The 26,546-nt window shown below is 46.0% G+C and overlaps 1 protein-coding gene across 7 annotated transcripts in view; it reads right to left on the minus strand.

Moving 5' to 3' along the window:
* The window catches only part of RELL1 (RELT like 1), a 77,005-nt gene that overhangs the window by 4,958 nt on the left and 45,501 nt on the right, over positions 1–26,546 (minus strand). For 3 of the 7 annotated variants that reach the window (XM_036331141.1, XM_036331186.1, XM_036331178.1), the window contains 4 exons: positions 23,342–23,399; positions 19,454–19,690; positions 16,550–16,688; positions 509–2,494 (listed from right to left, as the gene is read on the minus strand). In XM_036331141.1, the coding sequence (XP_036187034.1) occupies positions 16,553–16,688; positions 19,454–19,690; positions 23,342–23,399 (431 nt within the window). In that variant the 3' untranslated portion in view covers positions 509–2,494; positions 16,550–16,552. Of the gene's footprint in view, positions 1–508; positions 2,495–10,537; positions 11,319–16,549; positions 16,689–19,453; positions 19,691–23,341; positions 23,400–26,546 lie in introns of those variants that run through there. The other 4 variants (XM_036331168.1, XM_036331159.1, XR_004971313.1 and 1 more) reach the window with 3 other exon arrangements.

Raw genomic sequence — 26,546 nt, forward strand, 5'->3', positions numbered from 1 at the left:
TGCATTACACCTGTGCTGGAGATGTCAAAAGGCTGATTAAGAGTGAAACTCGTCCCCCCAAGTGGCCCCTTTTGATTCATCCTCACCTGAGGATATTTTTTCCATTCCTTCTGAGACAGAGTGGAAAGGAGGAAGGGAGAGGAAGAGAGGAGAGAGGAACATCGCTGTGAGACAGACACATCGATCGGTTGCCTCTAGCACATGCTCCATCTGGGGCCCGGGATCGAACCTGCATCCCAGGTACGTGCACTTGACCGGGAATTGAACCCACGGCCCTTCGGTGAGCAGGCTAATGCTTTAACCACTGCTCACCGGCCAGGGCTATCTCCAAATTTAGAAAATCATTATGGCGGGGGTGAGGAATGGTGTTACTATGGCGGGTAAATCCCATGAGGAAAGCCAGCCAAATGAGACGCAAGAAATTAGGCACTGTCATATTAAGCTCCATAAAATACACACCCACATTGTACTTAAGGCGCCAACAATCGGATCACTCAAAAGCAGCACACTGTATTTAACATTTTTATTTTTAACTCTGCTTTGGTAGTACAAAAGTCGTAGAAGTACAAACCAGACAGTTAAAAATACACTTGACACTCATAAGGGTGAAAATTTTCCTTTACAAATTTTTACATCGAGGTGGCAGCCAACCCACTCATTTACACCAGCAGTCAGTCCATCATCGTTAGTGTTGTGCACGGTCAGTCTGTGCGGACCTCCGTCCCTCGCGGGAGGACAGCACAGGCCTGTAAACATCACTCGCTTTGGGAACACTCGAGCTCTTATTAGATCTTAGAAACCAGTAAAAAGCTTATGCGTTGAAAATATTGAATGCTTAACTTTTGGCATATTTTGCAGACAGATAAAAACTGCTCAAGTATTAGAAAATATTTAAAATGTACTGTTGGTATAAATACAATCATCTTAAATATTTTTGAGTATTCTCCTGCCTGTTGTATTGCTATTATATAAAAAGTGCTCTGACCTGAATAAAGTTAAAAAATAATTAAAGCTGAAGAATATCTTACATATTATCCCTCACCATTCTGAGAGTGTATTCTTCGAATAAACAAAAAATGATGTTTTCTTAAAAAAAAAAAAAAAGCTAAAACTATTGGTCTAGTTCACACATATTTACTAATTCACATCCCCAAAATTCCTATATTGCTACTTTTTGGACCTCAGTGAAATTTCCTCCACACTGACTTCCTCTAGTCCACTGTGTAGATGTATGTGTACACGTATGCCTTTTAATCAGTTGTCAGTAAAAATTCACATGAAATTGAACCTACCATTCATTTAAAAGGTTAGAAGCTTTAGTCTGATGCCAGAAACAGAATGGAATGAGCTTATTTACAGTAAATACTTTAAATACATTTTAATGGAAATCACCTCCTGGGAGTCAAGTGAGAAATGTGCTTTCTCCCTCTGAAATAGAGCAAGCATCCAGCGGCCCTGGGAGCTCTCCCTGGAAGTGGACCCTCCCAGGCTTTGGCCCAGACCTACCATAAATTCACTATCTTGGCCTCTGAGTTCTTCCAGGTGTTTCATAAACCCTAAGGCAAAGAAAAAAGCAGGGTTTCCAAGCCCAAAGGGGAAAAACCACCACGACTCTTTCAAATAACAAGCATTAGTTACGAGATGGAACCAGCAATGCACTAGAGAAAACGGCCGGGGGAAAGCAGCCGTCTGGCATGAGAAGCGGAGATTTTTCCTTTTATTTGAACTTGGGTTGTCAAAACAAGAATTTTTTTTGTTTTTGTGACTTTAAACCACTTTCCCCTTTATTGAATAAACTAAGTAAGACTTGTTTAGCTCACGTTAAAATAAAAACAAACACAAAACTTCCCAATATTTTATAAGTGACCTAAGAGCGGCATGATGTAGCAGGAGTCAGCACTGAATTCTCGGTCTCAGCATCCAGCGTCTGACGCCGGGGCCTCTTGGGGATCCATTTCTCAGGGCCAACTAGGTTATCCTCAGGGACCTTTCACTACCAGAGCCGTCTTTATCTTCTGCAGCAGTTAAACTGTAAGAGAATCTTCTTACGACCAGTAGTAACATAGAAGTAAGGGTTGGGGGAACAGAAGTACATGTGTGGGTGCACACACACACACACACACACACACACACACAGAGCATCAGCTCAGACTGTACACGAATATGTCCACTGTACAGAGTGATCATACTGGAAAAAACTGTGGTGTATACACCATGGGGTGGTGGCTAACGGCAGTTGGGGAGATAAAAAATGAGCTCTTTTCTTCCCTGGAAATGTGATAATTTTCTCATGAGACTTTTTAAAATCAAAACTTGTTTCAACGCCAACTGAATTCTGTCTTCAGCAGAACAACAATATTCCCTTTTTGGCTTTCTTCCATATGCCTGCAGATTCCACGATAGAAATCGTACAAAAGATTAAAAACATTCCTTGGGCACAACTTCGTATCGTGTAAGTTTTCAGTCTCTTAGAACTCTTCAAATAGAGTCATTCCTAAAAGAGAAATCAAGAAAGGTAAAGCTTTGTAGAAGGCAAGCGTAATATCACAGACTAACCTGCCTGAAGATTTAAACACACAGAGACACTGTAACCCACTCGCCCCTTCCCACGGCATTCCTCCCGACTGCACACTTCTAGAATTCCGTCTGAAGAAAGGTAAGCACCACCAGTTCAAAAGGACCTCACTGTAAGGTTTTCTAAATGAAGAAAGAGGAACTTGAGAGCCACAGTGGACGAAGGGTATCGGTCTGGTCTAAGGTGAGTTCTAAGGTGAGCCTCCTCCCTGAGCCGGGTGCCACTTCCTGGGACCCGGCCCGGTAACTCCTCAGCCACACCTGCCACGTGACTGTGCTCAGCACAGGGAGCCTCGGATTTCAGGTGAGTGTCTTTCCCAGGCCTCACCACAGAGTTCGCTCTGAGTCCCTCTTGAGTACACAGGCCGCTTGGCTGAGATCGCTGGCAAGGAACCCTGCTCAACCCTAGGTCTGCCCTGAGCCTCGAGGGCTCTGTAGTGCATTAAGTTCTTCTAAAACAGAAAATAGAAAAAATGGTCCTAAAAGAAAAAGAAGAGATAATTTTCCCAGTAAAACTTCAAATTGGACCATTGGTAGTCAACTATTTTTATGTCTCCTTTTATCATCTGCTCCCTTAGACCTAGACTTTTTTGCATCAAGGAAAACAAAGTCAAGGGTGAGGGATGTCAGGGCTAGAGTATAATGTTTCATCACAGTAAGTTTTCATTCCCAAGTAGGACAACTTCCCATTTCTAGTTCTTTGCACAGATTTGACCAACTTTAAGGGGGTGGGTGAGCAAGACAGAGGGCTGGGCTAGGAACATGGGTCTATGTGAAGCCAGACCCCATGGCTAGCTGTGGACCTGCAGCACCCCCTCATGGGGCAATGGGGTCTGACAGAGGTGATATAAGTATATGCTTAACAGAGCCAAGCAGTCAGCACATGCCCCAGGGTGAGTTCTCTGGATCATGGCCACCATCACACTGCCTCTGGGACGGGTTAAAGTTGCACTGTACACAATGTCTTTGAGAGAAGAAGGGAAATACGAATTGCTGCTCAACGTCCTCATACAAGGAACTAAGCAAATAAAAATGAGGGAGAGGGCAGATAACCTTTATAAAAGCTCTATTACAAGCTGCTCAGCACTGACTCGCTGTCGTGAGCGTGCGCTCGCTCTCTCTCTCTCTCTCTCTGCAAACACACACAGATTATCAGGCAGCATGTGACCAGCACAGCAGCTCTCAATTCCCAGCTAAATCCCTGTCTGACCAGGACGACACCCCAGGGGAAAGAAGACACCGCGTGCTCTGTGGCTTATAAAGTTCCAACTGTGGCCTTACGCTGGGGCTGTGTCACATGCATGTCCACAGTGTTAAATTCCTTCTTGTTTCACGCTACAGTTGTGAATATATCCATATTAATAAACAAACACAGGCTTTAAAGCGGCATTTCTTTACCACAGCACATTCATGTTCAAAGGTGCCTTCCACAGGGTCTCAGAGCAGTCAGAACCATGACTAGGCTGATGTAAACGCGGGGAAGGCCAGCAGCCATGGACAGGAGGGAGGACAATCACTCCACCCACCATTGTGCACATTTCCCATCAGGGGACTCCGCCATATTTAACAAGCCGGACCCCTCCTTTTGGTGATTACAGTCTCATATGAGTGAACGCTCAAGCTGGAAGCAATTAAGCACAACTTCCTTATATTGAAAAGACAATGCATAAACCCAAGTGTGACCATTTCCCCCGTGAAGACTGATGGGCAGAAATGTAGAACCTCAAAGAGTGATCTGCCCATCAGGTGTGTCTCAGTGGTTGAGCGTCAACTTATGAACCAGGTCAGGGTTGATTCCAGTCAGGGCACATGCCCGGGCTGCAGGCTCGATCCCCAGTAGGGGGCGTGCAGGAGGCAGCCACACGATGATTCTCTCTCATCATTGATGTTTCTATCTTTCCCTCCCTTTCTCTCTCCGAAATCAATTATACACACACACACACACACACACACACACACACACACACACACATATTTATTTTTTCTTTAAAAAAATGTAAAGACTAATCTGGAAAGAATAAAGAGGTCACTTTTTTTTCTTTAAAGTTGATTGCTTGCTACACAAGTCTAATTATAAAGATAAAGCCATGATTCCACCAAAGCCACATATATAGTAGTCGCCCCTTATCCACAGAGCAATACGTTCCAGGCCCTCAGTGGGTGCCTGAAACCACAGATAGTACTGAACCCGATATACATCTATGTGTTTCCCCTATGCATATCCCTATGATAAAGTTTCATCTGGAAATGAGGCACAGGAAGAGGAGTAAGGTTTACCTGAACACAAGCTCTGTGATACCGTGACAGTCCCTCTGGTAACGGAGATGACTGCCCAGTGACTAACGGGCGGGGTGCAGAATACGCTGGGCAGAGGGATGATTCACGTCCCGGGCAGAACAGAGCAGGACGGCACGAGATTTCATCATGCTAAGGAGACAGACTCTCACTTCAAAAGTAAAAATTCAGATAAGGGAGAGGGAACTTCTGTACCTTTTTGATTAAGACATATGTTTCCCTTGTTAAAAAGGATTCTATAGAAAAAAGGATCTGGTCCCTTTAAAATGACAAATGTGTTTGAAGACGCTAGAAACGTAAGTACTAAGCCCTAGAAGGGCAGGTATGAAGGAAGGAAAGTACCACCTGGTCCGTAGCCACAGGAGCTGGCATTCGCAGCTGCTCCCTGTGCCTGGCAGGGCCCTGCTAAGCCCCCGGGAAGCCCCGGGGGACTCAGTGACAATCTGTCCAATGACTGCAGGAGTCAGTGTCACTGCCATTCTCCTAGGAGGAGACCGAGGCTCACGGGCTCACAGCATGCCCGAGGCCACACACACTAATGTTACAGTCACCCCACACCGGGCGGCCACACCAGGCACCACAGACACCCAAGGCGTCTCCGAGATCTGCTGGGGCCCTCCCCTCTCCGCCCCCACCTGTGGGGCAACAGGAAAGAAACGCAGGACCTGGAACAGCCAGCAGGGCCCGCCCTGGGGAGTCATCGTGGCTCTACAGCAACAGGTAAATGATGCTAGAAACCTGCACCTACCAGGCACCCCGTTCAAAAGTGCAGCTGTATGGCAGTGAAGAGATACAGGCCTACAGAACCACTTAGCTGGCTGGAGGATTTGCTAGAACACTTTTAAATACATAAATGGGGAAAGTTATTTATAGAAACAGCTAAAATTGCAGCAGTAATATTCACGGTCAAGTCCTATAGCTACAGGATGTGATCTCTCACCAGTAACCTGTCACCTGCAAGATCGAACTCCTCAGTGCCAGGCTCTGGTCAGCACTAGGGTTACGTGCTGGCCGTCTCTCGTGGAAAGCACTGGCCACGGGACCGCAGGCTCTCCCCGCAGTGCCGCCTGCACGGACCGTCACTTTGCCGGATGGAGATCAACCGGAGACACCAGAAGGCACAGTGGGTGTCTGCAGTCCTTTCAGTCTTGCTCTGCTCTAAACTTTGTGGTAAGTTTTATAAATTTATATTCATACCTCTGTAGGTTAGTAAAGGCTCCATGTTTACTTATTTATTTTTTAAATATATTTTTATTGATTTCAGAGAGGAAGGGAAAGGGAGAAAAAGATAGAAACATCAATGATGAGAGAGAATCATCGATTGGCTGCCTCCTGCGTATTCCCCCACTGGGAATCGAGCCCACAACCCAGATGTGCGCTGACCAGGAATCGAACCATGACCTCCTGGTTCATAGGTTGAGGCTCAACCACTGAACCACACCGGCCAGGCTCCATGTTTATTTAGAAAGTACAATAGATCCATGCTAACCTAGGTTAACATGTTAAGTGCCAGCCTGTTTTATCTTCCGGACGAAAAGTATAGTGTCAGTCACCAGTGACTGACGTGGGGCTTATCATGTTAATCCGTGCAGTCTCTTTAAGTCAGCGCTTTCAGAATGATCAGTAGCACATACTTTAGAACTGGCTCAAACATTAAAAACTGCAGACTCTGCAGGTTGCAGAATAGGTTGTATCACAATGCTAGTGTTAACGTTCCTCTTCCCCAACAGAAAAGCAAAAGGTGATCTCATTTCAGTTTGTATTTATTTATTAGTAAGGTAGGGCATTTTTCATGGTTAATGAACACTGCATCTTCTGTGTATTGTAAGGATTCTGCACTTAATTCCAACGTATGTGTGTGTGTGCATATGTGTGTGTGTGTGACTGGGAGTGGAGGGGGGACACACAGGAAAATTCCAACCCTCCAGTCACATGGTTACCTAGGGGCTTTACAAAGTGACCTCAGTCACACAACAAAAGACTTCTTTGGCCTTCACCACTTAGAAATATCAAGGTTTTCCTTAGCTCTGTGCCAGAACTGGGTATGAAGACCAAATACATATTCTTATTATAAATCACATCACAGGCTGCCACATCACAGCCCCTACTTCAGTAAGGAGTTTAATACTTAAAAATTGAGTTTTTTTTAAAAATATCAATAGTTAGCACCTTTTTATATATGTGGGTCAATCCAGGAAAAATAAAATGTTTATAGGTATTTCTTTCCATTTTAAATGGAAATAGCTTTTTAAAGTAGTATACGGATGCCCGGCCGTGTGGCTCAGTGTCTTGGAGTATCGTCCTATGCACTGAAAGGTCGCAGGTTCCATTCCCAGTCAGGGCACATACCCAGGCTGTGGATTCTATCCCCGGTTGGGGTGCATATGGGAGTCAATGGGTCAATGTTTCCCTCTCCCTCTCCCTTCCTCTCTAAAATCAATAAAAATACACCTTTGGGCGAGGATTAAGGAAAAAAAAAAGGAAACAGCATAGGAATAAAATGTATATCCCTGCAAATTATACTGCCTTCTTCACTGAGTAATGCCGGTGAGATGCCGCACTCCGTTAGCTTGGAGTCTCCGACGTTAGACTTGGACCTCACTAGGGAGCCTGAAGGTTGCTCTTTATGGAGTCAGGTCCTCACAGCAACTTAAATGTGTTCATATTTAGCAAAAATGGGCTGCCCAAGTGACAGTAAGTGAACACAGTGACTTACCAGCCATGCGACAGTGAGAGTCAGAGCACTTTGTTCCAAGTAAAATGTGATTGACATGAAAAATGGTGCTGTATCTGGGAAAACAAGGATTCGCCTAGGAAATATTTAAATGCAGTTCTGCAGTATTAGTCTCAACACAACTATGATTCAATGCCCTTCATTCCCGGTCAAGGGCACATACCTGGGTTGCAGGCTCAATCCCCGGCCTCAGTTGGGGCGTATGCAGGAGGCAATGTCTCTCTCTCCATAGATGCAGGTAGAAAAGCTTATTGTTCTGAATAGTACCAGGTCTTGCTAATGAGGAAGGCAAACAAGTTAGACATTAGCTTGCGAGCTTGAGTTCCGCTGACCGGCCATCAGGGCCTCTAACTGAGCATCAAATGAATAGCCTGCACCTCCTAGCTTATGTCCAACCTGGCCTCTCGGAGTCGCAGCAAAGTTAAGAAATATTTTTAAAATTAACTTTATACGGTATTTGCTAAGTGTATAGTAGGGCTTGATATAATACAGTAGTAACATCTAGCATTTGCCTACTTAGCACTGAGTGCCAAGCACAGCATCCCTAAGAGGTGGGCGATATCATCATCATCCCACTTTTCAGATGGAGAAGCTGAGGCACGAGAGGCTGAGTTACTGTCCGGAATTACAGTAACTGAATTACAGTAGCTGAAAAGTGACTGGGGCACAGACAGCCTGTCCCATGGAGGCACTAGAGCAAGCATGTCAAACTCGCCGCATGCTTTCTCCTGGAGAAAGCAGGTACTGCTCTTTAGTTAAACTACTTCATGTGAGTAAAGATCAAAGCCTCAAGTTACAAATTAATAAAAATAAAGACCCTGTTTGTAGCTATTAATTCCCTCTTCTTTCTCGTCCTGAGCAAAACTGTCCCCGAGAGCATTTCATTCTCTGCCTCCCCGGAGCCCCTCAGGTCCGCCTCTGGGTCCCGCAAAGTCTCCGTGAGTGCCCAGCTCTGCAGTGCCTATGGTGAAAAGGGCAGAGGCCATGGCCCCTCTTTCTTAAGTTGTGGTCAAATGATAGGGCCCCTGAGGGAGAAGAGAAAAGCTCCCTGAGGAGTCAGGGGCTCAGTCTCTGGTCAACAACAGGGAGGGCCTGCAGCAGCCCCTGCGGGAGGTGTGTGTGGAGAGAAGATGGCTGGCTTTGGTGGCAATTCAAAACCAAACCAAAGGCTCTGGTTCCCATGTTGTCTCAGTTCTGGGAATGCTGACAAATATGTTTCAGCCTCTTCTGTACACAGAACAAGGCTGTGGAGAATAACTTAGAATACCACAGCGATGACAGCAAAGTATGTTTTTAGGTCCACCCAAAACTGCATTAAGTGTTTTGGAGCTATTTCCAACAACAAGGAACAAACGGGGCACAGAACTTTTCAAATGCATCCAGCATTTTCACTGTTCGTACCTCAAGCAATGGGGGAGGAGTACAAATCCAACAGTCATCAGCTCCAACCGAAGGGGAAGTGCATCCACACACATGCTGTACAAGCATGTGTCCGCGCTCAGAGTAACCCTGGAAGGGACCAAGGACGCCGGCATCTGCAGGCCCCTCTTGGAAAGGGGCCTGGGAGTGATATGCGTGCTGGGGGGGAGGGGGGGAGAATGGGTGAAGGCTTACACTTTTTAAGACTTTCAATTACTGTGTGCATGTTCAGCATCCAACACTTTGGAGGCAGTGAAGGGACTAAACCACCAGGGAGGCCCAGTCCAGGCTCTGGAATTAATGATCAGCATGACCTTGAACAGCATACATAACCTCCTAGGGCAGTGATGGCGAACCTTTGGAGCTCGCGTGCCAGCATTTTGAAAAACCCTAACTCTGGTGCCGTGTCACATATAGAAATTTTGTGATATTTGCAACCATAGTAAAACAAAGATGTATATTTTTGATATTTATTTTATATATTTAAATGCCATTTAACAAAGAAAAATCAACCAAAAAAATGAGTTCGCGTGTCACCTCTGACACGCGTGTCATAGGTTTGCCATCACTGTCCTAGGGCCTCCCTACTCTAAAACGAGGGAGCCGGGAAATAGGGAGAAAATTCTACTATTAATACCAGAACAGAAACTCCATGAGAACATGGCCCTTGTCTGCCACAACGCCGCATCCCTAAGGCCAGGCACAGTGCCTGGCACAGAGTAGGGGTTCAACAAATACTTTTAATCGATATAATTATGCCTGAATTGACCTGAACTAGCAGGTCCTTTGAGATCATGTAGCTCCTTTGAGATCATGTCTATGATCTTAGTCTACCTGTAAGAAAAGAGAACCGTGCGCAAACCAGACCTGGTGCAGGCACAGCTCGAACAGTCAAACAGCATCAGAAGGTCCCCACAGGAGCCCAAAGGAGGCCCTGCCTGGTGACAGATGATCCTGCCAAAATGATCACTAATGTAATCTCCACTTGTTGGAGAAAGCAAAGCTCCCCTGAACTTCAAAGTCACTGAGCATGTTGGCTCCAAAGTATGGATTTCTCCCCATGCAAGCCCTCTCACTGCCTAGCCCGGGATCTGGGAAAAGTGAATCTTTCTGAGCCCGTTCCTCATGTGTAATGTGGAGAGATCATCATCCATCACTCATAAGAGTGCAGCTTCTTTTAGTAAATGTATGTATCATTGTCCCCTTGAAGACCAATGAATTGAATGAAGTAGCTTCCATTAAACCTGAGATCCTTTTGCTTTTTAAAAAAATATGTATTTTACCATGAAAAAATTATATGCGATGGAGAAGAATTATTAGTGATATCTGAGGTTTCTCACCATCCTCTCCTTCCCTGGGGAGTTAACCAAAAATGCCCGACAGCAAATAAAGCAACACAGCTTCGGGGAGACTCCACGGGTCCCTCCACCACACTCCCCCAAAGGAAGGGGGAAAGCTTGCCTTTCCTCCCTGTTAGAGGAGCAAGTGAAGGCACCAAAGGTCAAGACAGCTGACCTTGTGATTGGCCACCGTGCTCAGGAGTGGAGGGAGCTGCAGCAGAGTGGCCCAGGTGCAGAGCAGCCCAGGTGCAGAATGCCCAGGTGCAGAGCGGCCCAGGTGCAGAATGCCCAGGTGCAGAGCGGCCCAGGTGCAGGGCGGCCCAGGTGCAGAGTGGCCCAGGTGCAGAGCCGCCCAGGTGCAGGGCGGCCCAGGTGCAGAGCCGCCCAGGTGCAGGGCGACCCAGGTGCAGGGCGGCCCAGGTGCAGGGCGGCCCAGGTGCAGAGTGGCCCAGGTGCAGAGCCGCCCAGGTGCAGGGCGGCCCAGGTGCAGAGCCGCCCAGGTGCAGGGCGACCCAGGTGCAGAGCGGCCCAGGTGCAGGGCGGCCCAGGTGCAGGGCGGCCCAGGTGCAGAGCGGCCCAGGTGCAGAGCGGCCCAGGTGCAGGGCGGCCCAGGTGCAGAGCGGCCCAGGTGCAGAGCGGCCCAGGTGCAGAGCGGCCCAGGTGCAGAGCAGCCCAGGTGCAGGGCGACCCAGGTGCAGGGCGGCCCAGGTGCAGAGCGGCCCAGGTGCAGGGCGACCCAGGTGCAGGGCGGCCCAGGTGCAGAGCGGCCCAGGTGCAGAGTGGCCCAGGTGCAGGGCGGCCCAGGTGCAGGGCAGCCCAGGTGCAGAGTGGCCCAGGTGCAGAGCCGCCCAGGTGCAGAGCTTCCCGGTCCTCGGGACCACCCTCTGATCTTCACAATGACAGGAACATACGTCAGCCAAACTTTTCCACTGCCTTGTAACTAATTCTCATTCCACCTCCAGGAAGAGAGGGATGGTTATTTCCAAGGCACTCTTAACACAAGCAAGACAGTGGCCCCAATCCTAACGAACTTGCCTAATTTCTATTCTGAGATGTCATAAGAGTCCAGAGCTCTAATGGTCATAAGAAAAAAAGGGGGATTCACAGAACCTACAGCTGATGCTTGAGGAAGCGGTTAATCACTAAGGCACCAAGAATGGGATGAAAAGTATTGATAATAGTAAATATTTAGTAAATACTAATGCTAAGGACTGATTTAAGAACTCTCCACATACATTATGACATTTAAATCCAACAACAAAACCATTTTAAAAATGAAGAGCCTGAGGCTTGGAGAGGTTAATTTGTTTAAAATCATTGGTAGTTAGTAGCAGTTACAGTTAAATCTAAGCATGGATTAAGAAGTGCAAATTGGTTGTTACAAAATAATCATGGGGATGTAAAGTACAGCATAAGGAATACAGTCAATACTGTAATAACTAGGCATGGTGTGGGATTTATTGGGGGGAATCACTAAGTTATATAATATCTGATCACTGGGGTGTACCTGAAACTAATATAATAATGTATGTCAACAGTAATTAAAAATAAAAAAAAATGATTTAAAATAATAACAACAAAAATATCTCAGCAAAAATGTCTAAACCTAAGAAGCTTAAAACTCAGCTTTTAATCACTAAAATTTACTTAAATTAAAATAGAATTTCAATATGATTTAAGATAAAGAGATGTCTACTATTGTAACTTTTTTGTTAAAAAAATACTATCTAAACTTTCAAAATCAATGTTTGCAATAAGATCCTACCATAAAATGGGAAAAAAGAGTATAAACTTCAAAAATGTGCAATAAAGAATGCTTACAACAGTGTCATTTTTTCTATAAAGTCAATTTCAGCACATGCTTATATGTCTAAATGTTGTTGTTTTTAAATCCTCACCCAAGGACATGTTTTTATTTTTATTATTTTAAGAAAGAAAGGAAGAGGGAGAGAGAGGGAAACATCAATTGGTTGCCTACTGTACTTGCCCTTACAGGGGATCAAACAGGCAAATTAGGTATGTGCCCTGACGGGGAATCGAACCTGTGATGCTTCGGCGCCACGGGACAACACTCAACCAATGGAGCCACCCGGCCAGGGCACAACAGTGTCACCGTTAAGAAGTGGAGACCAGTGATAACGAAGACCAGGCAGTGGCGTCTGCAGCCTGAAAGCAATTCGATTTATGCAACTTCGAAGAACAAAAGCGTATTCTTCTAAGAAGAAATCAAAACACATTTTCTGTGGAAAAAAGAAACCACTCTAACGGCATTGCCAAAATAAACCAGGCAGGGGCAAGTCCGATCTCTGCTGCACAGGCCAAGGAGACCGGGCGGAAAGAATCAACTGATTTTGTTTTTTAAGAAGAGAAGGAAAGAGAGAAATCCTGCCCCAGTCTTGATAAAGTTCTGTTTAGAAAATAAGTCTGGTTTCTAGTACCAGCCACCTAATTAAAAATATATATATATAAAGAAGCCTAACCAATGAATAGACATATTTTGAATATTTGAATCAATTCTACACTAAAACAGGCACAACAGTAAAATGATTTGGCCAAAAATCCAAACTGAAACAAAAACATTTTTCAGGGAAAAGAAAACCTCTAAACACTGTATTAAATTGCACAAAAAACACGTCATCCTCCTGTCTTATTATATTAGTCATAGTTTAGAGCACATCTTTCAATTCAGTCCAGAGCCAGAGGTTTGGGACCAGGAAGAAAAGTTTCAGGATCTTGCCTCTTGGAAAATGAAGTTGTTAAATATGCTAAACACTCTTTCTGGGGATGAGAAATATAAAAACCAGCAAGAAAACTTTCAATGAACACATACATTTTTTTAAAGGTCAGTGAATATTCCCTGCGCTCCTTGTTTAGAGTCCACTCTCTGCTGGGTCCTCAGACACGGTCAGTCACCAGGTCCAGCCCCAGCAGACCCCACCCTCAGGCCCTGCTGAGCCGGGAAGCGTAGGCCTCCAGGCCAGGCTGCCTGGGTTGGACTCTAAACTCCCCACATGCTTGCTGGGAATTCTTATTCCATGAATCATGAGCATTCATAGTATTCTCTCTACTTCTGAGTTTGTATGATAACTTCCATAATAAAATGTTGAATTTTAATTTCAAAATGAATTACCAGTGGAGGGCTAGGAAAACGCATTCTCTTCTTGAATCATTCCTGAGCCGATTTGGACGGTGCAACACAATATGACTAAGGTCTACTGAGAGCCAACTGCATGCCAGACACTGTTGGCACTTGCCTTAGTCAGTAAATGTAATATCCTATTCACATCAAGGGAGCAGGGAACAGGCAGTCAAGTACAGTTTCCTAGTGGGGAAGCCAGGACGTGAGCATCTGTCTTCTGATCAGATTCAATGCTCTCTCACAAAATCCTGTGGATGGTTCTGTGCTTTGCAGGGAAATCACATTTAAACCAGTTAAATGAGGCCAGGATGTCAGATGATTAGATCAAATTCGTATGGTCAGGTACATGTGGACTAAGAAAACAGGCTGAGCAATCCTAATTCTTTTAATCTCCCTAAATCTCCAGTTCCTCTCTCCAGGCAGCAGGCCAGGGCACCCTGACAAGGCTCTAATCAGGCTGAGCCTCGCACTTCCTGCCTGAAGGCGAGCTGTGCCTTCTTCCACATGGTCTGCTCCTTCTCTCCACACACTGTCATTTGCAGACGCACTAAACCCAAGCTCACTTTACAGCTAAGCTGGCTGGGCCTTCCTCACCCAGACTTGCATGGCCAGACGCTTCTCTTCCCGGCCAGATGCTTCTCTTCCCAGCCAGACGGGCCCCCACGACTAATCAGAATGCTTCTCTAATTTACCGGAGTCACTTAGGATTCCAATCCCAACATCTAAGGTCCCATCTACCATCTGCTGTCTGTCCAATAAAACTGTCTGCAACGCTGGACATGTTCTGTCTGCATTGCCCAATATGGCACACCCTAATTTTTTTCCAAATAGTTTTTATTGATTTGAGAGAGAGAGGAAGAAAGGAAGAAAGGAAGGGAGAAAGAGAAACATTGATGTGAAAGAGAAACTTTAAATTTCTCGCACTAGAAAGCCTATGCCTACAGAATTCAGGAGTGCATTCTTCCAGAGTACTCCCAGGCCATGCCCAACCCCTCGGACCTGGGAGATTATCAAAAGCCACTTCTTCCCCCAACTCAGGAACACCAGAAGTGCAGGAACAAATACTAATCAGCGGCACTGACTGAGATGTCCATGCGACGGGCCCTGGGCCTCAAGTTATTTCACAGAGATCTCACTGCCACCCTCGGAGCAGGTGACACTATTTCCATTTTCCAGTGAAGAAAGTGAGGCATGAAAAGCCAAAGAACCAAACCCTGGCAGGGTAGCTCAGCAGGTTAGAACATCGCCCCAGTATGCCAAGGTTACAGGTTGGACACCTGCACGGGACACATATAAGAGACAACCAGTGAATACATGAACAAGTGGAACAATAAATCGATGTCTCTCTTTCTCTCTCTCTAAAATCAATCGATCAATAAATAAATTAATTATTTTTAAAAAGCCCAAGCACCTTGCCCAGGTCCCGGTGCTGATGAGTGGCAAATGGGGATCTGAGCCTGGCCGCCTGATCCGGGGCTCAGGTTCCACCTTGCTATTTCCCAGGGCCTCCAGAGACCCCGGCAGCCCACTGCCCACGCCCGCCCTCCCCTCCCTTTGCCTTCATGTCCAGGCTCTCATCAGAGCTCTGGGACCACGATTGCTCCCGAGTCCCTTTTATGTATAATAAGAAACATGAAAAGGATGAATGCTATTCAAGCCAGAACAGAAAGAAAGGAGTAAGATAAAACCTAAGCCAGTATCAAATTAATAGCGGCTTCTTTTTTTAAAAGCAATAATGTATCTTCCAAAATTAAAACTGCCAAACAAGAAGCTTTTAGTTTTGCTTTGAAATATTTGGTGGAAAGAGTAATATCCCTATTGGGAATGTTTTAAAATGATGGTATATTGAAGAAAACTGGGTTCCAATTCAATTAATGGAAGAAGCTTGCTCTAGCCTTTTACAAACCACGGTTTACCTAGACATGATGACAAGGTTACATTTCATTTGGCCTGCATGGTTTTTTAAAAGAAATTTAATATGCTGCTAATGTTTAAAAACCTGCGGTGATTTCACATTTAAAAAGCCTAGACTTCACTTTTTTTTTTGCATAAGATCTAGCAACATTAAGTGACTTCTAGCAATGCAAACTGATAAATGGCTTATGTGATTTCTGGTTTGCCACAATCCCCACCACTCCACATTGCCTTTTTATCATGTAGGCCAAGCTCCAGGAGGCACCCAAGTTTGGGGCCTCATTATAGGAAGCTACGGACACAAGTGATCACATTCAGTCCTCTCCAGTCCGACCAGTTGCAGGAAAGCATTCTCATTTCCCTGCCAAGTCATTCCTATTCTCCCCCACACCTTAGAGAGGCTCCCAGTACCCCACTCCCACCAAGCACTGCCCCACCCCCAATGCCACCAAAACTACACTCACCTACAGGTGGACACACCAATATCTCCCACGGGAGGATATGGACAGGGAGGCGTGGACTTTGGCCATTGGGCAGCAGCTCCACCACCTCCTCACCCAGCTTCCCAAAGACGGGCCCAGAGCCCACCTCTACAGAGGACCTCAGCCCCTCCATGGACCATCCACACAGGGACTGCCTGGTCACCATGGAGCCTCCGGACACAACAGACTGATGACATCCAGAACCAAACCCTGGCAAAGAACCAAACCCTGGCAGGGTAGCTCAGCAATGGCAACCCTGATTGGCCATCAGTGAGATGGCTGAGATGGGATGGAGGAAGATTTGTAAATAAAATGTCCTCGTCTCCATGACTACCAAATGATCATTCTCCATCTCTACCTGTATGTTTTTGTATCAGTATAAATGAAAACATAGTGAAAATAGCAAATAAAGTAAAATAATAAAGTTAATATTTTTTCCCTTTCCCTACTCCATTTTCAGGAAGCATATCACGGAACCTAGCCATCCCCTAGGGAATTACACTTCACCTTCTATAGAGAGGAGTATCTAAAGATACTACTGGAATTCTGTAAGGAAAATTTGTCTCTTCTATTTACTTATTTATTGCATTATTTACATCAGTAAAACACACACACACACACACACACACACACACACACAACTACAACTCACCTGCTACTCTGTGCCTCTCCGTTCTCTCTTCTGAGGGGTCACAGGCACCTCCCCATTGACGCTCTCAGTCCCACTGACCGACATCAAACTCCTCCGCTCCTTCTGATTGGACTTGTGTTCCACCTTCGTAACTCTAAACCTGAGGGGCAGAGAGGGTATGTTTGCTCTTCCAGGAAACACGAATGATGAGTGAATCAAAAACCACCCACCTAGAGGATCCCAAATGAACTCAGCCAAAAGTCAGGACAGCAACAGAAGACACCTCAGTCAACAGTAAATCCCCCTGCCCCTGCCCAACGTCCCGGTTTATTTTCACTCAGCACATCACAGACTATGCTGGGCACTTCACAGAGCATGGAAAATGCATTACAGACGCAGTACCCAAATATCACTCAGCCTCTGAGTTGTGGTTTCTAACGAAGACATGGGCTTTAACATCTGGCTGGAGAAAAACATAACCAGTTTTCAAATTAGACTAATGTAATGACATAACCAAAACGTTCAACCAGAAACTGCCTTAGTCAAAGATACATCTGTCAGAGGGTCAGCTCCCCCCGCCCCCCCACCCACACACACAGCCATCAAAGGCCCAACTATGTATTTTATCAGTATCAGTTGGTAATAGGGTTATTGTGCCTAGTTTTCGTCTTTTTTTAAAAAAAGCAAATTTGGATTAATTTTCATTAAGGATTATGGAAAAAAAATTAAGAAAATTAAAGAAGAGATTTTTCATCAAGATTAAGAAGTTAAAGAAATTTACTCAATTTGACTGTTTTTCCATTTCTAGTCTATTGTCACGAAATCCCTAAGGTCTTTCTCATAATAACTTCTCTCTAGTTCTGGCCTTAAGTTCCCTTAAAAGTATCTTGAATAAACTCTTCTTTGTCCAAAATGAGATCACCCACCATCAGGAGGAGAGGCTGAGGAAGAGAAGGAGGACAGGGGAAGGTGTCACCAGAACTCTGTTCTGTCGCACTGTCACATGTTAAGTAACCCATGCTGACGTCCCTAGCATTCTGCATCCCAGAAGGAGAGTTGCACTGGGGGCATTTAATTGAATCAGAGTTGAAAATTTCAGCAGATTTTCCTTTAAAGCAAACAACATTCGCTTTATCCAAACAAGCTACAGGTTCTGGTCGCATTCCACATTCATAAACTCCCATGACTCTGCTTCTTAATAAAGCAGTGTGGTCATGGGTTCCACTGTTTTGCTGGAAGTGGCAGAGAGCCCAGCAGTCTACCCCTCATTGCTGGTGCAACACATGATGAAATTCAATCGAATTAAACAAACAGTAATAACAGCCAACATTTCTTGGTTGCATTGTAAGTGCCAAAAACGGGCCTAAAACTTCTACGTGAATCATCCTATTTCATCGCACAGCAACCCAATGAGGTGAGTGCTGCTGTCATTCCCAATTTATTAAGGGGGAAATGAGGCACAGAGAGAAGCAAGCGCTTTTACGATGTGGTGCCGAGACTCAAACAAGGGAGATGCAATGCGTCCAGGCTACGCTTCCCAGTCTGTCAGTAGAGAAAGAAGGATCATAGATGCCCTACTGTCAATTTTGCTCGGTGCCTGCGGGGCCTGGTCCAGCACACACGCTCTTAACCGATGTGGCAGTAGCAGTGCAATTCCCGCAGGAGACTCAAAACCAAAACCGCAGACACCGCGAAAATGCTCTACACATAGTCAAGCTGTTCATTACTTGAACTGCAAGATCCACATCACATATGAGTCACAAGTAAATGGTACTTTAGGGCTCGGGTGAGGTGAGCGCAAAGAAAACAGTCTCAGGAATGCACATGGAGCCGACGTGTGGACTCCTGGCCTGGCCGGGAGGTGTGGCCGAGTGACTGAGCTCTAGACAGTGGAATGCGAGTGGAAGGAAATGTGCCATTTCCAGGCCCATCTCACTGACACCTCTTAGGAGTGGTCCTCCGGCACTTCCTCCTCCTGCTAGCGAGCCTGGCAGAGCACCGATGGAGAAGCTGGGGGCTCTGGGTGACTGCTTGAAGAGCCACCCACCGACCTTTCCATCTCCACACAGGAAACAGAAACTTCTATTCTGCAAGTAGTTCGGATTGGGCTTTTTTCCCCCATCACCATTTATCTCCTCTCGCCCTCTTCCACCTCTACCCTGCAATCACCACACTGTTTCCATGTCCATGGGTTCTCTTTTTTATTACAGCAAGTGTGTGTGTCAACTTTACATGATAACTTGACCGGGTAAAACCGTTATTTCTTGGTGTGTCTGGGAGGGTGTTTCCGAACATGTTAGCATTTGCATTTGTAGTCTGAGGGAGGATCACCCTCCCCAGTGTGGGTGGGCATCGACCAATCCCTTGAGGACTTGAATACAACACAAAGGCAGCGGGAGGCTGAATTTGCTCTTTTTGCTGGAGCTGGGCCAGGTGTCTCTCCTGCCCTCGACACCAGCCTACTGGTCCCCAGGCCTTCAGGCTGGGATCGGGCCTACACCATCGGCTCCCCTGGCCCTCGGGCCTTTAGCCTTGGACTGAACTACACCACCAGCTTTCCTGGGTCTCCAGCTCTCAGCCAGCAGCTCAAGGGACTTCTTGGCCTCTATAACCACATGAGCCAATTCCTATACTAAATCTCCACTTATTTCTATTTATATCTATCTTCTTGGTTTTGCTTCTCTGAAGAACCCTAATACAGCAAGTAATTAGTTTTTTAGCTCAATTAATACAGCTGACATCTGATCTAGCAATAGCCGCCTCTTAGGATTCCTCCGCTGTTGGAAAAATATAGAACTCACACCTGAAAACTCCTAAAAAGTCCAGAGACCTGACTTGATCCAGGCTAAGGAGAACAGTTCAGTACAGATCCGCACAGCACAGCAACCATGTTACATACACCCAAAGCCTCCACAGGAATCTCACCTGCCCACAGAGAGGACCGTGACCTCCCCTTGGCGCCTTGGGCGGCCTTCTTTGGACTTGTTGGTCGGTTTTATGAAGTGCCACCTCTTGTGTCTGCACCGCTGACACACATCTCTCTCGACAGCACCGCCCACTGTGTGCAGATGGTGGCCACAGATGTGCTTCCCTGGCGTGCCACCTGGTGACAAGGGCCCGGGGCTCACGGGCGGGCTCCCAGGAGTGCTGGGGGTCACGGGGCTAAGATGGGAAGGAAACAAAAAGGTAGAAATGGTTACTTAAAAGAAACACCAGCTAAGGCAGTGGTTCTCAACCTTCTGGCCCTTTAAATACAGTTCCTCATGTTGTGACCCAACCATAAAATTATTTTCGTTGCTACTTCATAACTGTAATGTTGCTACTGTGACGAATGGTAATGTAAATATCTGATATGCAGGATGGTCTTAGGCGACCCCTGTGAAAGGGTCGTTCGACCGCCAAAGGGGCCGTGACCCACAGGTTGAGAACCGCTGAGCTAAGGCAATCTCTCCCCCTGCTACATAAGAAGCAGGTTTGAATCAAAAGAAAAAAAATGCCTCTTCCTATTAAACAAATGAGCTTTGTGTACTAGTCTTAGGCAGTAAATTCCTCTTAGGACTATGCAATGACAGCTCATTTTAAATAGCAATAATGTGATTTATCACTTCAAGAATGGAATTAGACACTGCTTCCAACGACGATGCACTGTTTGTCTTTGAAGTATTAGATTTCATTCTAAACAACTGATCTCCATTCTCATGTGATCAGACCAATTTCTCACCCAGAGCAAAGTGCCTGCCTAGATTTCTAGCAATGAGATGCCCTGGAGGATTGATAAACTTAAATTCCAACCAAATTACCTAATGACTTAAGAGAGAATATTTGACCCAATTGACTATTTTATCAAAAAAAGAAACTTTTGCCCTGACCGGTTTGACTCAGTGGATGGAGCGTCGGCCTGCGGACTAAAGGGTCCCAGGTTCGATTCCGGTCAAGGGCATGTACCTTGGTTGCGGGCACATCCCCAGTAGAGAGTGTGCAGGAGGCAGCTGATCGATGTTTCTCTCTCATTGATGTTTCTAACTCTCTATCTCTCTCCCTTCCTCTCTGTAAAAAATCAATAAAATATATTTTAAAAAAAAAAAAGAAACTTTTATCCCTGGCTAGTGTGGTTTAGTTGGTTTAGTTGATTGAAGCATCATTCCATACACCGAAAGGTCGCAGGTTCAGTTCCCAGTTGGGACATATAACTAGGTTGTGGGTCCGGTCCCTGGTTGGGACACACAGGAGAGAGGCAATTGATTTTTCTCTCACATCGATGTTTCTCTCTTTTTCTCCCTCCCTTACCCTCTCTCTAAGAAAAAAATTAGAATCCTCTGGAGAAAAAAAAGAAAGCTTTTAGGTTGAGATATCAAAAGTGATGCCCCAAAGAAATGCTGGAGTCGATAATAGTAATAAAAATAGCCTACATATAACCTAAGCATTTGATATATATTCATTTAACTCATCTTTACAGACCTTATGAAGTCGGTATCAATTTCCTCATTAAAAATTTTTGAGACTCAGGAAAGCTTAATAAATTACCCAAGGTCACACAGCTGTAAGTGATGGATTTGAGGTCCAAATCTAGGAAGTCTAATTCTAGAAACCATGATCTTAATCATCCCATGGTGCTTCAGAAACAGGGAGATCTGAAGGGAGGGAGGGAGAGCACCCAAAATATCAAAAAGCAGAGGTATTGCCTAGCTGATTTGGCTCAGTGGATAGAGCGTAGGCCCGTAGACTGAAGGGTCCTGGGTTCAATTCCAGTCAAGGGCACATGCCTGGGTTGCAATCAATGATTCTCTCTCATCATTGATGTTTCTATCTCCCTCTCCCTTCCCCTCTGAAAAACAAACAAACAAACAGAAGTATGCAGGCCAGGGATTTGATCCTTTCAAAAGGCACATGGCAGGGCTCTGGTCCACTCGAAAAGGAGGAATTAAAACAGGACAGGCAAGCCTGACAGGGAACCAGCCCTCTGACCTGGTGGAAGTGGATACAGGTAGGGAGATCCGTCACAGCAGAGCCTGACACCTAAGGCTGTGTCAGAGCCCCAAGGCACCTGGAAGTCTGCGACGGCACACACCAGCCTTTATGCTGCTGAAACAGCCAGCTTGCACATTTAGAAGTGTGGCCCTGGGTTGAAAAGGCCACAAATATCACAGACACCAACAGCTTCCTGGTGCTCTTCAGGGATGCTCTTTATATGGTAAACAAACAAACAAAAACAACAACTACGCAGCAGCAGCTTTCTGGGGCAAAACAATGTTAAAGTAACACCACATAGTAGAAGGCTGAATTCAAAAGTTGAACAACATCCATTCACAAACATTTATCAAGTGCCCGCTGTGTATAAAGCCCAGTGAAGGCACCATGTGATGCCCACAGATACCAGAGGCAAAGATCCCATGCACTAACTGGGTCCTAACACCAGGCGTCTGTGCTCAGGGCTGGAACTCGGGAGAAATCACAGCTCATGTCTGATCCTCCGACACCACCAGAGCTTTCTAAGCTGACCTTCCTGCACCCAGTTACCTCGGAAAAGTGCAAAGCTAACATGGCCAGTTTGACAAGCACGTATTAAATATTTAAAATATGCTGGATGTGCCCTGCCAGTGTGGCTCAGTTGGGTGTTACCCCCATGCACCAAAAGGTTATTGGTAAGATTCCCCGTCAGGGCACATGCCCGGGTTGTGGCCTTGATCCCCAGGTAGGGGGTGTGCAGGTGGAAGCCAATGGATGTTTCAATCTCACATTGATGTGTTTTCTCTCTCTCTCTCTCTCTCTCTCTCTCTCTCTCTCTCTCTCTCTCCCCCTAAAAATCAATTATATATATTGATGCATATATATACATATGCTTTAAATATATATATATAGCAAAAAAGTAAAATATGCTGGGTGCACCACCCCCAGGGTAAGCAGGAAGGTCCAAACTCCTTGCCACGTCACTCAGTCCCAACTTGCCTTCCTAGCCCTTCTCGCTACTGTCCGCAGCACATTCTCTGGCCACCCCAGACTGGACCTTTCCAGATGCATCTCACACGTTCGTGCCCCAGGGCCTTTTCTCCTGGACTTTCTACATGCAGCCCCTTCCTCTTCTCTCTGCTTGTTGCATGCCTGACTCAGATGGCACTTCTTTGAACCTTCCCTGGCCTCTGGCAGGCCCCACAGTGCCCCTGGCACCCCGGGCCCTTACTTCTACAGCACCCACCATGGGGGCTCACACATCTCCATCCCCCACTACACCGAGTCCTCCTTGGCAAAGATCTGAACGCCCAGTTCCAGCACAGTACCCAGCACACAGCAGGCTCGATAAATGCTCCTGATTGGAGAATGACAAATTATATAGAAATTATACAGAAATACAGTCCTGTAATTAATTAGGGAGGAGTCATGGAAGTCTTTCGTATTCCTTATAATAACCCAATGAAGTGGGTGCAGTGGTCATCTCCATCTTATAGGAGATGGAACTTGACCTCGGAGCAGTCAGGTAACTTCCCCAAGAAGATGCTTAGTAAATCCTAGAGGTGAGACCCTAGCCAGGCCCCCACCCCCACCCCAAGGCTGCCACTTTCCCCATCACCATTCTCTACCACAGCAGTTCTCACTGGGTGCCTCTGCCTCCAGGGGACACAGACAATGTGCCCAGACATTCTGGAGGGAGGGGGACACTGGCATCCAGTGAGCAGAGGAATGTTGTCAAACACCCCAAAGCACAGGACCTTCCTCACAGCAAATAACTATCTGGCCCAATGTCACCAGTGCCGAAGCTGGGAAACCTGCTCTGGCACACAATGAAGAAAATGCCCATAGCTGGGGAGGAGCACTCACCTCTCAGGATCACCGATGCTGTTATCTGCTACCATGGCCTTTAACACATCCGCATTTGCTAAGGGGGAATAAATGTAAAGAATTAGGATAGCACGAGAAAGAGGAGTAATCACAGAATTATCACATCAGAAAAGCTGTTGGAATAACTCCTGACTGAGCTCATTCAGTTCACAGATAAGGCCCTGGGGCCCCGGAGAAGGGAGGGAACCCCAGGACAGGGTACCACCTGCCAATGCCTTTCCCCAGGCGGGAATTGAGGATGAGTGATGGAGAATCGACAGAGGAAGCAGCTCCAACAGAGGGCTGTTCCCTACCCATCACCCAGTGTGACAAGAAGACACTGCCTCCTCCTCTCAAACCAAAGGGAAAGCAGACATGCTCCACCGCATCCAGCTCACTGTTCTGAGTAGGTAAGAACATGTATGTCTTAGGAGACCTGTGTGCTAATGACTTCTATGTGCCCAAATAATAACCTCTCAACCCTGCCATGTCATTTCAAGTGCATCCCACATAAAATCTCACGCGTAATATAATTTTCCAGGTGGGTCGTTTGGCTTGCCTCTGCATCCTTAACCACACAGGCCAGGTCGCTTAAAACTTTGTGTTGGTCACACATACAACTTACCTAGCATGGACTAAGTTACATTACACTCCTAATGTTAATTTTTTTTCCATTGCTTTTCAGAGAGAATGGAAGGGAGGGAGGGGGGAGGGAGGGAGGGAGGGAGGGAGGGAGGGAGGGAGAGAGGGAGAGAGAGAGAGAGAGAGAGAGAGAGAGAGAGAGAGAGAGAGAGAGAGAATGTCATCCTCAGGTGAGGAGAAAGGAAGGAAGGAGGGAGGGAGGGAAGAAGGGAGGTCATTTCCTCTCCCACCACTACTCTCTTCAGCTGTTTCCCTTACAATCAAGGCAAATTTCCCAAGTAAGAACTACTATTGCCATCAGCCAAATGAGAGAACCTGGTATGTGCCAGTCCCTGGCCAAAAGCTTTACAGACCTCACCATGTTTGACTCTCCCGACAACCCTAACAATAGACAGAATCATCACCCCATTTTACAAATACAGAGACTGAGGCCTAAAGCCTGTCACTGGCTGGCCAGAGTCACACGGGCACAGCGACAGGCTGGACACAAACTGGTCTACCTGACTCTTTCACCTGATGGTCTTCCCACTCATCCAGGTCTCTACCCCAATGATTAATAGTTCAATAGTTGACAGGATGTTTGCATAACCATTACAGCAAGTTTCAGAGACCTACAAGAGTTTGTAAAGGAATCCTTTTAGCCATAATATAAATTGTGGTAAGAATTTCACAAAGGAATCCCTCTGCCTCCTGTGAATGGTCAGGGACACATGGAGAATAATCACAATACTCTTCATTGTTATTCTATCAGACCATGAAAGGGCCTGCAAGAGGAGCTCAGCTATGGAGTGGCAGGTACTTTGCAAACTCCATAATGAAAAACACCCCAATGACCTCGCAAACACTCCTCAATTCAACCTCACTTGAAAGAAAACTTAAAGGTAACACTCTAGCTAATCCAGGACTTGAGATTAGGAGGAAAATAATCAGTGCTCAGGTCAGCTGAGAAATGCATCCTTCAGAGATCCTTATCTAGAGTAACCTGATTTGCAACATTCAAGCCATGATATGTTTAAGCCATAAACAAGACTGTCACCATGAGCACAGGGGAAATACTACCCCGTTAGCCAAATTAGAAATGCAAAGAGGAAGACTCATCATACATCATGATTACAAATGGTTTAAAATACGTAAATATAGGCAAAGTAAACCTAAATAAACGTGGGAAATGGTACTGGATGAATCGCACTTAATTTTACTCCTTTTTTCCCCAGTGTTAAAGATTATGCTATGGTGTGCTTACAATGAAAAAGAATTATAAACATAACACCAACAGAGAGGTCTAAACTGATAGTTAAGTTCAGAGTCTTTTAATGACAGAGACAAAGGAAGATAAAAATAAATTTGTTCTATAGAGGATTTAAATCTCAAAGGCAAATTGGAAAAGCTGGCTTATAACTGGTAAGAGACCAGAGTATGTCAGTAACCACCCGGCTGTGGTTTGGGAACAGGCTGGAAGCTGGAGGGGCCACGGCAGGAAAGGGACGTCCTGGGAGATCAGATGTCTCCTTGTAGCCAAGGAGGACCAGTGCTACACAAAGGACCAGAGTCCCCACCCATTCTCACAGTCACTGGCCACATCACAGACAGACAGATGAAGGCACTGACAGGGGAGGAGGGTAAAGAATCAGATAGAGTCTGGCCAGTGTGGCTCAGTGGTTGAGTGTCGACCCAGGAACCAAGAGGTCACTGTGGTTCGATTCCACGTCAGGGCACATGCCCGGGTTTCGGGCTCGATCCCCAGCAGGGGGTATGCAAGAGGCAGCTGACTGATGATGTTCTATGTTTCCATCTCTCTATCCCTACCCCTTCCTCTCTCTCTTAAAAAAAAAAAATCAATAAAGACATATTAATAAAAAAAAAAAGAATCAGACAGAAAATAGAGCCTTGGGTATTACCCTGACATACCTACTGGGAATTACCGCAGCTGAAACAGAAAGGCTATTCTCCAAAAGGACAGGACATAATTAAAAACCAAAAGAACAGACCAATTTGCCCTTGAGTGTGGGAGGTAAGGAAATGATACAGAACGCCTGCTCCAGGGCCCAGATGCTCCTGGCTGCTGTAATCAGAAGGGCTCCCTGCAGGCACCATCCTGCCACACTGGTTGCGGGCCGTGGGCAAGTTTCTTACCCTCTGAGTCTCAGCTACCTCATCTGCAAAACGGGCCTACCTCATCAGGTAGTTCTGAGGCTTCAATGCTTTAATGTTTCTAGCGTTTTACAAACTACCCCAGCTGTATACTTTAAGCCTTTCAAAGAAAGAAGTTTACCATCCCTATGTAAACCACAAAGGAGGCAGTAACTGCGAGTGGTTAAGTATAGGCTCTGGAGTCAGATGCTGGAGTTCCAAGCCCAGCTCTGCCACTTCCCAGCAAGTTAGTTAAGCACTAGGGGCCTCGGTCTCTCACCTGTAAAATGGCAAGAAAGTACCTGAATCACAGAGTACTTTTCACTAGTCCCTGAAAAGCCCTTAGAACAGGCCTGGCATGCAGCCAACATTCAGGGCACACTATGAAGTCATACATACGAACTTCAGCCCCTGGCGAAGTTTCCACAGGTGA

The sequence above is a fragment of the Myotis myotis genome, unplaced genomic scaffold (assembly GCF_014108235.1).
Source record: "Myotis myotis isolate mMyoMyo1 unplaced genomic scaffold, mMyoMyo1.p scaffold_m19_p_1, whole genome shotgun sequence".
Classification (NCBI taxonomy): domain Eukaryota; kingdom Metazoa; phylum Chordata; class Mammalia; order Chiroptera; family Vespertilionidae; genus Myotis; species Myotis myotis.